General features: G+C 38.7%; 1 protein-coding gene across 3 annotated transcripts in view; it reads right to left on the bottom strand.

Annotated features, from left to right (window-relative positions):
- Positions 1-1,020: 1,020 nt before the first annotated feature.
- Positions 1,021-13,883, bottom strand: part of KHDRBS1 (KH RNA binding domain containing, signal transduction associated 1) — a 34,246-nt gene continuing 21,383 nt past the window's right edge. For 2 of the 3 annotated variants that reach the window (XM_073665696.1, XM_073665697.1), the window contains exons 6-9: positions 11,302-11,497; positions 11,080-11,147; positions 8,869-8,927; positions 7,995-8,592 (exon numbers count right to left, since the gene is read on the bottom strand). In XM_073665696.1, the coding sequence (XP_073521797.1) occupies positions 8,492-8,592; positions 8,869-8,927; positions 11,080-11,147; positions 11,302-11,497 (424 nt within the window). In that variant the 3' untranslated portion in view covers positions 7,995-8,491. Of the gene's footprint in view, positions 1,349-2,816; positions 2,894-4,302; positions 4,338-7,994; positions 8,593-8,868; positions 8,928-11,079; positions 11,148-11,301; positions 11,498-13,883 lie in introns of those variants that run through there. The other variant, XR_012285561.1, reaches the window with a different exon arrangement.

Genomic DNA, 13,883 nt, shown 5'->3' with positions numbered 1-13,883 from the left:
GTATCATTCAATTAGAGCCTGGAGGAACTTTTTTTAAACCATTTTCTTTATGTCTTTCATGAGACAGACCAGATTAGACAGTTCCAATACACAATATCCATGTACTGCATTATATTAGGCCTGGCAGTTTTACATTGACAGGAGGCCTTGTGAGCTCCTGCTTTATGTCAGGGTCTAACAGGCCACTGGACCCGATAGACCCAGAGAACATTCAGCCTTTGATTTTGTGGTGCCAATGATTGTCATGGCAACCAAAGCATGGGGGGGGTGCTCCTTCTCCAATCCCATCTGAATGCAGCAGTCTCTTAACCAGAGGAGCCCCTAGAATAGATGGTCCAACAGCCATGATTTGTGCAGTCACCGACTTTGGCTGTTGCTGCAAGAGCTCATCAGTTAAGCCAAGCTCTCTGGGCGACCAGGTCAGGCACAGATCATGTGCCAGTACGATCACTGAAGTGCACACAAAATAGGGCAATGCAGTCTTGGTAAAGGATAGCTATAAGCAATGGTAGCAATCACCTAAAGGTGTTGTGTGCAGGCACAAAACCTTTAAAAATGTGGAAAGCTGCTGCCCCCTGGCTATAGGAAATAGTTCTTCCAGATGCACAAACACTGACATAGTGGTACTTTTATTTGCCGTATTTACTTCAGAAATAAGACGTACCAGTACATCCAATGATTGGAAAGTGTTATAGGGGTTTGTCTACAATCCTTTTTAATAGAAAAATGTCCTAGGAGACTAATTGGGTGAATGCTACCAGGCCCCACCAATCCTAAAATATGTAGTTTTTTTTAAAGCGCTACCAAAATTTTACAGTGCTCACTGACATCAGTGGGCAGACAATAGACATACTGGGTCTTCCAGAGTGAATCGATCTTACCCAAGTATTTACATTAAAAAAAGCAACAAAAAACACCACACACACACTAACAGAACACCCTCACCACCATTTGTGGGCAATGTAACTTTACAATATTCAGTTTACATTTTTGATACATAAATGAGAAGTTCAGACAAACTGCTGATGTATATTTTTATTTCAGCATTCTATATTGTTGACATAGAAAATAATATATATATATAAAAAAAAAGCTTTGAAAGCAGTGTTTCTGTAGATTCATGTAATAAGCACCATTACTCACAGTATGACTGCTAGAGTTTGACAATGTAAAAAAGGAGATGAATTCAGAACATTACTTCTTCATAGCCATTTTCTATCAAATCTGCACGATTTTAGAGGCCATCTAGTGAAAGTCTCAAATTATGCAAGTTGCAGGTTGCAGGTTTCCTCCAGGCTCCAAAGACAAAAGGAGGGAAACACTTGTGTAGATGTTCACCTTGCCGCACCTATAGAAGAAAAAGCAAGCTTTATATCAGCAGAGGAAGTGGCGTGACATGACAATATGGCAAATTCACCTTGTATTATGCTGCAGAATTCTGTGTAAGAAGCAATTTCGCAGTCTCTATGGCAACAATTACAGTTATCTGTATTCTCAGTAATGCAAAATACAAGACCCCCTAACATTTTGTATGAAAATTTACAGCTAATATTACACCAGAATTTTCCAATTCCCCATAACTGCATATAAAAGATAACCAGATCATTCCTTTTCAATCTGGAAAATGTGGTGTCATGTGGAAATCAAGCTTGTCATCTTGTGTTTCAGCCAGTTTATACAAGTAGTGTTCGTAACGATTTGTTTCAACCAAAAACATAAGGACCTACAAGAGTCATGTAAAAGAATTCAGATAAATGTTAGAGACTTCATCCATATGATTAATAGCTGGATGTATAAACTACCAAATACATTTCTTCCGCTGTTAATTCTTCCTGGTACATTTTGCGCTTCTAATGCTTTCTTTAAAGTGACAAAACAATTTACCACTCATGAGCTTGTGTCACAGAATAGACTGAGGTACAACTAGCTACAATGGCATTCACAGAAACCAAATGTGACTAATCATAAAAACACTGATTTCAGTAAGAGCAATAAATAGAAAAATCAGCCTTCATTGTAAAGCTTTGATCACTGACGCTTAACCATTAAATGCTGGTGTCAATCCTTGGCATGTAAATTGCTTTTTTTTCTGGTGCACTCACGCCCAGGCTCCCATCAACCCTCTAGATCAGAGATGTCAAAATTAAACAGAGGGCCAAAATGAAAAACTTGGACAAAGTTGCAGGTCAACCAGTATAGAGAATAATGAGCCCCACATAACCCTTCATAGAGAATAATGGGCCCCACATAGGGGAGGCGATTCTGGTGTCAGGGGCCAAATATAACCACAATAGAAAGATTGTTAGGTATATATTGCAGCTTTTCAGATAAAACGTAACAAATGGGTAACTTAATTGTAGACTAGTACAGCAGAACCTGAATATTTATTTTAGGGGGAAATTTAAAAACACATTAAATTTCCCCCTAATATAGTGGTCATGTTTTCTTTAAATATGTAGATGGCTCGGACCATTGACAGTCCATGACCAGCATAAAGTCAGCTGCATCTGTCAGAACTGACCAGCTGAGTCAAATTCAAATGCCCATGAAACACTGTCCAAATCCAAACAGCCATTTCCACTGTTGAGTTTCAGGTCAGGAGACCTGCCTCAAGAACATATGAAGCTGTTGCGTTCAGGATTTGCACGGTCACTTCTGAAGTGATGATCTGGCCTCAGACAAGGATATAAGGATGTCTGATGTCAGCATTAAAGACATTCTGCTTAGCTTTTCCATTAGTCTCAAGTCATAGAAGCCTGTACAGTAACATCTGTACATAATTCTCAAAACTTCATACCAGAGGAAACTGTCCTTGCCTTTATATTGTTGATCTTACATCAATTTTTCAGAAAAGTCATCCCAGATTAAGATGGTCCTGGTCCTTGATTGTACTCTGAAAAAGGGGGGGAAAAAAAAAACTTTGACAGTTGATATAAATCCATGTTTTTGCAGCAGGCATGTTCAGATCATTCGATGCTTGTAGGTAACAAGTCTTTTTACCGGCCTAAGGGTATGTGCCCACGATGCGTTTTTCAAGCGTTTTTGATGAGGAATTTCTGCAGCAGAAACGCTTTAATAACGCTTGGTAATCCGCACCCCATGATCACCAATGAAAATCTGCATGTTCTGTGCCCATGCTGAGGATTTTTCCGCAGCGGATTTTCCTTGAGGAAAAATCCGCAGCATGTCCATTATTTGTGCGTTTCTGCATGCAGATTTGAGGTCCCAATGCACTTGAAAAACGCAAGTCAAATCCGCATGTAAAAACGCTGCAAAAATGCGTGTAAAATCTGCAAGCGTTTTTGACTGCCAAGAACATGCAGAAACGCTGCAGAAATTTTCTGCATCGTGGGCACATACCCTAACCGTAAACCATCCAAGCAGTTTTTGAAACCATCCACTCTTTTTGCTGAGACCAGCTCCTAAGGTAGACTAGTCCACAGATTTTCTAGTATTCATGGTAAAGCAGGCCTGTCTGCTTTGAGGATGGAACCTTTCTTTCTTTCTCCAGGCCGAGGGAGAGTGCCTTAAAGTGGTTTTCCCACAAATGAAAGTGGATTTTAATCAATAGCTCTTAGAATAACTTCCACAATTTAATGCATTTTAAAAAATATGTCCCTGTGCTGAGAATCTTATAAATGTGCCCCTGCTGTGTACTGTGTAATGTCTGACCATGCAGAAACAATGGTCAAATCATACCACATCTCCTGGGCAGGGGAGGAAGCAAAAGAGTATACTGACATTACATTTACTTTGAAGTAAAGCATTGTTTAAAAACAGGCAGGGAAATGTTTTACCTCCCAAAAATCAGCTGTGATCCCCTGCTGTCCTGACTGTATACTTACTTCCTCCCCTGTCCAGGAGCTGTGGTATGATCAGACCATGTTCCTGCAGGTCAGACACATCAATGTGTCCCTGCTCTGTACTGTGTAATGGCTAAGATTATCTCAGCACAGGAACATTTTATTTAAAACACATCCAATTGTGGAAGTTATTATTCCATGATATATTGATTAAAATGTACTTTTGTTTGTGGGAAAACCCCTTTTGAAGGGAGTTTACTGGAATCAGCTTTTGACCACACTTTGTATAGGCCATTTATGTACTTGTTAAATCAGGTTGTTTTTAATGTATATACTTAAAGAAGCACGCCCCATGAAGTGTTTTTTTTTACCAAGTCTGTGAGTATATAATTTCAGCCACATGCATCACCACCTTTAATCAATATTCGTTTTGCATGAAGTACTGTTAATGTGTTTGAGAGATCGGATGGAGGCAACATAGAATCTCAGACGTACTTACTTGTAAATTGAACTTTTCACATTTTCAACCCCCATCTGTAAAGCAAGATAGAAAAGTCAGCTGGTCTTTAAAGTTTCCAAGTTTAAGTGAAAAATTACCACCACCCCACCCCCCTTCCTACCCCCCTCCCCCAACAAAAATAAATCCCACAACACACAAAAGCAAACTGTAGGAGCAAGGGGGAGGGGGTTGAGTTTTTGTGTTTTTTTTTAATAACCTTAAGTAACTGAGCAGAATTATTAAAAGGTAGCAGATTTAAAGGCTATTGGCATTAAAGGCAACTTGGAAACCTTTTTATGTCAACTTCTATTAAATGTAAAAATTGCTATAGTTTTTGATTTACATGGCTTTTAAAGCTTTTTGATATTTTTTTGTACATAAAGTTCAATCTGCTTCCAGTTTACATGGATATTAACACGAAATATTTACAGCCTGTACACTTTAACCAGCAAAGCCGCGTCCAGAGTTTGATACCATCGCCTTATTGGGCAGGTTACCAGTTACAATGCACAGGACGGTTGTTTTGATACATTCACGTGCGGAGAGCAGTATTAGGGAATTCTGTTACCTGGTTTGCGAAGCATGATTTACACATCCTGAGTCTCTTGCAGGATTTTTCTTTTCTTTAAAAAGGTTAAGGAACCTTGGCATTTGTACGATGTCCACAGCCCATGGGAACTGTCCAGTCTTTTTTCCGTTAGACTACAAATACAAGTTTATTTTGTCTCTAATTTTGTGTGTATGTACAAGGCTTGCACCATGCACCCAAACATCAACCCTGCCATAGGAATTAACACTCCTAGGAAGGATAGAACGGACCTCAAAAATGGGAAAACAATTTGTATGTAAAGCCTTCAAAAATAAGTTCATTACAACTAAGTATTGTTTTGTATATTTTATTAAAACCTGATAAATGGAATGACATTCCTCAAAGCAGACCAGTCACTAAATTAAAGAGGTATTCCAGTACCCATAAAATATGAATCCACCTCCAATCGAAAATGCAGCTCCATTCTACGTCCTTGGCACTAAGGATACAAAGCAGATTAGAGCTTGTTCACTTAGTACTTGCTAAAGATTTGGAATGAAGAGTTAGATCAATTGCTTGACTCAGTGCTATATTCAACTGCTCTTGGCAGGGCTTGCAAAGGGGTCAGCATTACAGAGGTCACCCCCATTCTGGCAATCAAGGGGAGACCAGGCAGTGGGACCCACACTCAGCCAAAAATTATGACTTTTCCAGTGGATAGGTGATTTATGAAGACCAGAATACCCCTTCAAGGGCAGTATTTTACAAGTGTAGAGGTTTAATGCGTCTCTGGTGCCAAATATCAATGCTATGTAGTTTTTATATAGAGAAAGAATGAAAAATGAGTGTCTGCTAAGTTAAAGGAGTACTATTTATGGCCTTTTCTACTCAAGAATTATGGTACTGTATAGGGTATATATGGTTTAGAGGGCAAATACAGTGCTTTTTCCATGGAAAAATTACATTTTCTTGTAACATCTGGCACCACAGACAGTGTACCGCTACTTATAGTATGCTACCCTCAACTGGCATTTATTCAAAGCGACATCCACTTTAAGTCTGACATTTTTACATTTTAACTGTCCACCAGCAACATTTATAGCAGTCAAATTTTATAGTTGTAAGACTAAATGGCAGAAACCTTTTATGATATAGAATTTTAATGTTTTATGTGCAAAGTATGAGAAGTCATGGGTCTTTCTAGATAAGGGGAGCCTGTTAGTTTTCAACAGCAGTATCCATCTTTTTAGGTTTAAACATTATTACCAACTGGATCCAGTCTTTTTTAAATCACTAAAACTAAGAACAAGGTCAGTTTATTGTAATGCAATGCATATTTCCACAATCATTTAGTCTCTAAGATGATCTAAAAAAGGAGATTAAGAACCACGTGTTATAGAAAGCACAAAAAAAAAGGCCTTTTGCTAAACTACTAAAGCCATATGTCTGATTAGGTTATATTCAAAGTTGTATCCAAATCTCACATGCACCAGCAGCTCTGGTCAGTCATGCACAGGACTTTGCCCATCTTATGTATGTTAACAAAAAGGGTTTAAAATGTAATAAATTGTCTATTGAGGCAATTAGGTGGCTAAAAATAGTAAAAATAAACAGCTTTCTCCAGAGCCGTAGAGGACAGACTCCGTTATGCACAGTTTTAATTGTACATACCATCAGCAGTTCTATATAAAAAGGCATAGACTAAGCAGTACAGCTCAAATGTCTCAATTTCCATTTAAACCTTAATTGACCCCATTAAAGGGAATAACCTCTCAGCTTTGTCATGTTTCCCCATCTGAAGGCAGTATGAGGGCACTAAGTATTTCACGTGAGTATTTGCAAGACAAAATCATAAGTGGGTAATCAAGAAAAAAAAGTATAATAGAAACACACGTTACCACTTCTGTATCACCCACTCCTCATTTTGGCTTACAAAATACGGATGTAAAATACAGAACATGTGAATGGCCTTACAGAGATAATTGCAGATTTCTGTGGTCTGACAATTACGTCAAAATTAGAGAATTTACATCTTCAAAGAAATCTGTCAGCAGATGTTTGCCCCCTATAGTATGTTCCCAGATTAGGTATCAGAGACCCCGATTCCAGCAATGTGTCAGTTACTTGGCTGCTTTAGTGCAGTTTTAAAAAAAAAACATCACTTACCAGGAGATATCGCTAGAGGACTACTTGGCCTGCTGTCAGGTATCTCAACTCCACCCACCTCAACTGACTGTACACAATCAGTGGTGTGGATGGGGTTATACAGAGCTCCGCAGTCAGAGAACTGCTAGATCTGCACCAGAGAAACAGTTTTTAATTAAAACTGCAGTATCCAGTAAAGTAATACATTGCTGGAATCTGAGTCTTCCCCCTACATCATGCTGTTCTCAGATTGGGTAGCAAAAACCTGGTGACAGATTCCCTTTAAATGGTTGCTCAACCTAAGGCCTCAAACATTCATGTTGCACAGCACTCCAAATTCATTTAGTGGCGTGCGCCTCTTAATGAGTTTGGCACCTTCTACTCCTGCTGGTGTAGAAGGATTGTGTGATACACCAGCCTTGATAAATCAGCCCCATTATGTCTGTTTTAGTCATGGCAACTAGGCTGACCCAATGTTTAGTTATAAACAAGCTATTAAACACTCTAGTTCCTTACAGTCGTCTGATAAATTCATTTAAAAAATCTGATACGTTTTTGGAGATCAGGACTGTAACGCCACTTGGCTAAAAATCATGAAAGCCATTTATTCCTCCAAAATAGTCAATAAATTTATTATGACTAAAATCATTAACATTTCTCATTTTATAAACAAATGTAAATGGTGCAACATGCACCTATGACTATTCGTTAAACACAGGTAGTAAGTCTTACTACACTACGTTTTTTTTGTTTTTTTCGTTACGCAGAATCTTTTTGGCTTTAGTAGAACAGATGTCCAGTAATCTCTCAGACATTAGTCCTTGAGAAGTTTTGGAATTAGGCAAGTTACACCAGCTTCATAAAGAAAAAAAAAAAAAAAAACACAAAATTGTTAAAACACTGCATAGTTCATAAGGCTTGATTTTTTGTCAAAGCCATGATCCATGGTTTATTTTTTTTCAAAATTATTATTTTACACCCTATTTGAGTAAAAGTGAATTAAGACAACACTAACAAGTGGATTTGTCCATAAGGTTTAATAACATAAACGTGGAGTATAATTACAAAGTCAACTGCTTGGGTTTTTTTTAAACAGCAAACAATATTACAGCTAGGTACGGTTTAGCTAAAATAAAAAAATGGAATATTGAAATGCAGCTTAGTTCAGGACAGAATCTACAGCTAACACTAAACTTGTTAGAAACCTTCATTCTCAAACACTTACACTATTTAACTCCTGTTACATGAAAAGCATTTACGTTTTAAAGGTTTTTTTTATTCTTTTGTGTTTTTGTTAACAATGAAAATAAAATGGGTCTAAGTATCCTTAAATGGATATTTGGTTTTCACCAATTTTAAAAGCAGATCTATGAAAGGGAGATCAGGTTAGATTAAGGATATATGAATGGGAGAGGAAAGGAGTCACAGAGCACAGAGAATTTACTTGTGTTGTGGGATAAGGAACAGGAAGTCCTTGGACACAAGATATCAGTAATAAATGGATGAATAGCAGTCTTAGAAGCGTCTGTATGGGTGGTCTCTGTAGGCACTGCCTTTTGCAACGTGAGAAGATGGGACTTTCAGGGAGGGTCGAGAACCATTCCAATTATCTTGTCCTACAAGAAATAGATTTCGTAAGAGTTTATGGAAAAACAATTCATTTTAATTTTTATACCTGGAAAGAAAAAAACCCTACTCCCCAGCCCAGAAGTCAGCCGACTGGAGAATTACTAAAAAATGCACATCAACCCGTAAGTAACATTCTCTAGACAAAAACTACAATCAACACAAAAACTAAGTGACAGTAAAAGGTTTATAGGTTTGGGTTTTGTTTTTTAAATATTCCTTTTTTGCAAAGACAATTCATTTTTGAAACAAGGTAACAGACTTACCATAGGTTTCATAAGACTCTGGGCCCTCTCCGTGCCCATAGTCATAATACTCTGTATCCCTAAACAGAAAGACATTTGATACATTAAGTGACTGACTACCCAAGCAGCCTTATAACAGTACTACCAAGAGGGCAAAAAAATTAAGACCACTTAGTGTAGTTTTTATGAAATCATTGTTTTATCAATTGATTACTAGAAAACGACAACCTTTTGCCATGTAATACAACCACACCCCCACCACTGATTGGCAGCTTTCCGTGTGCACTGCGCATAGGCAGAAACGGCCAATTAGTGGTGTGGGCAGGGTTATACAGAGCTCAGCAGTCAGAGCTGCAGAATATAAGTTTTTAATCAAAATTGCAGAAAGTAGTAATACAGTGAACTGGAATTCAGGTCTCTGCTCCTACATCATGCTATTCTCAGATGAATAGAGGCAGCAAAAAAAAATAAAAATAAGGCAGACTCCCTTTAAATGGTTGTTCTCAATCTTAAGGCCTCATTCAGACATGTGTTGCACATGCATAGTTTTCTTCCACAGGTACAACACATACCCATTATAATCTATGGTGTTAATCATACTGTTTGTGCAAAATTCATGGAGCAAAGTCCAAAAGGGAAAATACGAGAACGAGAAAAAACAAGTATGGAGCTTAAAAGGAACTGTCAGCACAGAATGACTACTGAAACTAATATATCACTACTCTGTGCATAAAGGTGTGGTCCATCATTTAACTACCCCTTCCCCTCCATATTCACCCAATCTTCCCCACCTTGGTTGACAACTTTGGTTTCATAGAGCATAGTGTTTAGTAGAATATTAGTTAACCCCTTAAGCCCCAGAGCATTTTCCGTTTTTTTTGCATTTTCGTTTTTTATTCCCAGAGCCATAGCGTTTTTATTTTTTGGTCAATATGGCCATGTGAGGGCTTATTTTTTGCGGGACGAGTTGTACTTTTCAACGCCATTACTAGTTTTACCATATCCTGTACGGGAAAAAAATTCCAAGTGCGGTAAAATTGCAAAAAAAAGTGCAATACCACAGTTGTTTTTTTATTTATTTTTTTACCACGTTCACTGAATGCTAAAACTGACCTGCCCTTCTTATTCTACAGGTCATTACGAGTTCATAGACACCAAACATGTATAGGTTCTTTTATATTTAAGTGGTGAAAAAAAATTCCAAAATTTGGTAAAAAAAAAAAAATAGCGCCATTTTCTAAGACCCGTAGCGTCTCCATTTTTCGTGATCTGGGGCTGGTTGATTGCTTATTTTTTGCGCACTGGGCTGACGTTTTTATTGATAACATTTGGGGTAGATCCGATGTTTTGATCGCCCGTTATTGCAATTTTGCAGCGACCAAAAAACGTAATTCTGGCATTTAGAATTTTTTTCTCGTTACGCCGTTTACCGATCGGATTAATTCTTTTTTTTTTTATATTGATAGATCGGGCGATTCTGAACGCGGCGATATAGATAGATATATATATATATATATATATATATATATATATATATATATATATATATATATATATATTTATATTATTTTTAATGGGGCAAAAGGGGGGTGATTTAAGCTTTTATATTTTTAAAAACTTTTTTTTTTACTTTTTGCATGCTTCAATAGTCTCCATAGGAGACTAGAAGCAGCAACTGTCCGATCGCCTCTGCTACATACAGGGGACGAGCAGGTCCCCTGCATGCAGCAGAAATGGTCCTGTGCTATGAGTGCCGACCACTAGGTGGCGCTCATAGCGACAAGATCATGACAACCACAGGCGTCTGCTGCAGACCCTGGGTTGTCATGCCCACCCATCGGTGACCCGCGATCACGTGACGGGGTCGCCAGTGGGCGGGGCTTCTGACACGCTACCCGGAAGCGCGCGTTAAATGCCACTGTCTGAGATTGACAACGGCATTTAACATGTTTACAGCTGCGGCTAGATCGCGATTCCACCCGGGGCTGTTGCGGGCACATGTCAGCTGATTATTATAGCTGACATGTGCTCAGTTCAGTGCGGGCTCAGCGCCGGAGCCCTCACTGAACGGGGGGTACGCAAATGTGCGTACTAATACGGCACCGGTAGTTAAGGGGTTAAACATAACAAAATTGAGCTTCATCTTTATTTAAAAAAGGTGTTGTAATAAGAAATAAACATTTAACACATAAATATGATGAAGTGTCATTGGCTTGTAATAAACTTAATTACCCTGGGCTTTGACTGTAGTAACTCTCATAAGCATCATAGCTTTGCTCTGCATAAAGATCATCATAGCCCTGCAAAAGAAGGTAGCAAGTTTTAAGATGGTGCCAAGTACTAGTCTTTGTAAACAATGAAGATATGGAACTTGGTACAAATGGTTTTAAAGTTACCAGCTACATAATTAATGCCTAGATGCCACAATTAGTGACCGTTTAGTCAACTACTTACATAATCATCATAAGCGTCAGGTGCAGGTGGTGGCAGAGAAATCCTCTGAATTGAGGCAGCTCGAGCCCTAGCAGATGATGTTCCCCTGGTTGCAGCTGAAGGTGCAACACTTCGGCTCACACTGGCACCACGTGCAATGGCTCCTCTACCTGGAACCCCTCGTGGAACAAGAGGACGTATTGCACCAGCTCTGCCTCTAAAATGATTAAAAAAAAACCAAAACATTTCATTAAACAAAACCAAATACATTACAAGTGCTTCCAGTTTTGGGGTAACCCTGCTGCTCGTTTTTGAGGCTACACGTCTAGTGGACATGCCCAAGAATGACTTAAAAACTATGCACAGAACCAAAACTAAGTAATTGTTCTGTCTTTATCATTTTGGTTAATCCCCAGATTTTGTGGGTGTTTTAGCAGTTTTTAGTGCCAAAATCGGTCTTTGTTGGTCATAACTAGTGAATCCATTTTACTAGAGACAGGTGACACAGTAATCCTTCCTGCCTAAGCCAGCTTACTGACGACTAAAATGTTCAAGTCAAGCATCACTTTGTGGAAATAACTTTGGAATGAATCCACATATCCCAATGTTTCAGACATTGTACTACGGGTTTGTGATGAATTTAGGATAAATTTTGACGTTCATGTAAACTAAAAATTCGCAAGTTACGAACTGTTTTAAAAGTGCATAAATAAATTCAGTCATACAACACAATTGTTAAAAGGGTTTGTCCAGTCTTGACTGCAGACCATGAATCCTCACATAGAACACAATGCACTGTGGAGGATTCTCCAAAGCCAGGAGAGGAGGGCACGTGACCACAAGTACAGAAATGCATAGAAAGGCAGTCCACAGAAAAAGGGAGGTTGATCCAGCACTACAAGAAAATGCAAACTTTATGCCATTAATAATACATCAAAACAGGTTTCAAAGGAAAGTCCACATCATAGGAATAGATTAATATATCATCCGAGGAAAAAAGTCTCAAGAGATATCAGGGTCCTGGTTGACATGTTTTGAAGTGATACTTCTTATTCATAACCTGGTTATGAGGTTATGAATAACCAGGATTTTGGATCCTGTGCACTTGTGGATGGGTGAGCTGATCATTTCTGTTTTTTATATTACAGAAATGCATACACGTGGTCACATGACGACTTGACTGTGTATTGAGTGAGGTTGGGCAAAGTCTAGTCGGACTATGATTGGAAGTAAATCGCATACTTGGGTTCACATGACTACTTGCTGCCATCAAATCCTCACAGCGTGCAGTGCGCCCGATGTGAGGAGTCAAGTCTGCAGCCACAGGTTACAAAAAATACACGATTTTAAGGGATTGTCACTTCTGAAGTTAACCATTGTGTGTCAGAAAAACCTCAAAAAAAGTCACCATTTTACAAACTACCCCACCCAAAGTATTCTTTTTTTCTTTCTATATCGACACAGGAACTGGAGAAAATAATCCCTGAAATTTGGTGTGCAATTTCTCCAAAGTAAACGATAGCTCATATGTGGTAGGAAGCTAGTGTTTGGGCACGTGGCAGAGCTTGGTAGGGAAAGTGCACGGTTTGCCTTTCAGAGCACAATTTTGACTGGCAACGACTGCAGATGTCATGTTGTATTTTAAGAGCCCCAGAAGTACCTAAACAGGAGAACACCCCCACAAAACCTTATTTTGGAAGAAACACCTCAAAGAATTAATCTAGGGAAGTAGTGGCCATTTTTAACTCCTAGGTGCTTCACAATTTTGTAACGTGGGAAGAGCCAAACAGACATTGGCCTTTTCCACAAAAATGTTGCTTTATCCCCAAATTTCCAAAAGGGTAATTATAGAAAATGAAGTCCACAATTTGTTGTGCAATTCCTCTCCATGTACATCTATACTTCACAGCAGGGCTCAGAAGGGAAGCAGCACTGATTTATGAAGCACAATTTTGGATGCAACAGATTATGAATGACATTACATTAGCCAAAACTATGGAATCCTCCAAAAGTAACCCCATTTTTAAACTAAACCCTATAAAAAGGGAATTTATCACCAGTATAATGTAGGGGTAGGGACAAATGTTCCAGAAAGGCTTACTGGGATGATTACTGCAGTTTTGATTAAATCACTTTTATCTGCTACAGACATCAGTTCTTTCCACATGAATAATTGACAGATGTGTACACTGTGCATAGGCAGAAAGCTGCCACTGGTGGAAGTGGTGTTATACAGCACTTAACATGGATTTCTACATAGTAGCCGGTTTACTAATACTCTAATACCTTTAAAAAATAAATAAATTTGGGCCCCACCAGAAGGACTACACACTATCCTCAGAAGGTGGGCAACTCCGTTTAGTAACAAAAAGCAGGAGGAGTAATTCAAACCAGATAGCACAAAAAGGCAACCAGGACAACATTACCTTATCCTGGGAATACCTAGGCTACAGGCATTGCGAACTGATCTCTGGGTAGGAATACCAACGATAGGGTGGGAGCTGTGTCCCGCAATGTATTCCAATGAGAAAAGGTATTTTACGTTAGTTACAAGTTTCTTATCAACATTGTGGGACATCCTAAAGCAGTCCCAATGGGTGGAA

This window comes from Phyllobates terribilis, unplaced genomic scaffold (genome assembly GCF_046119375.1).
Source record: "Phyllobates terribilis strain yellow unplaced genomic scaffold, ASM4611937v1 Scaffold_2__4_contigs__length_985480577, whole genome shotgun sequence".
Classification (NCBI taxonomy): domain Eukaryota; kingdom Metazoa; phylum Chordata; class Amphibia; order Anura; family Dendrobatidae; genus Phyllobates; species Phyllobates terribilis.
The sequence above is the reverse complement of the archived record's forward strand: the minus strand, read 5'-3'. Positions and strand labels throughout refer to the sequence as shown.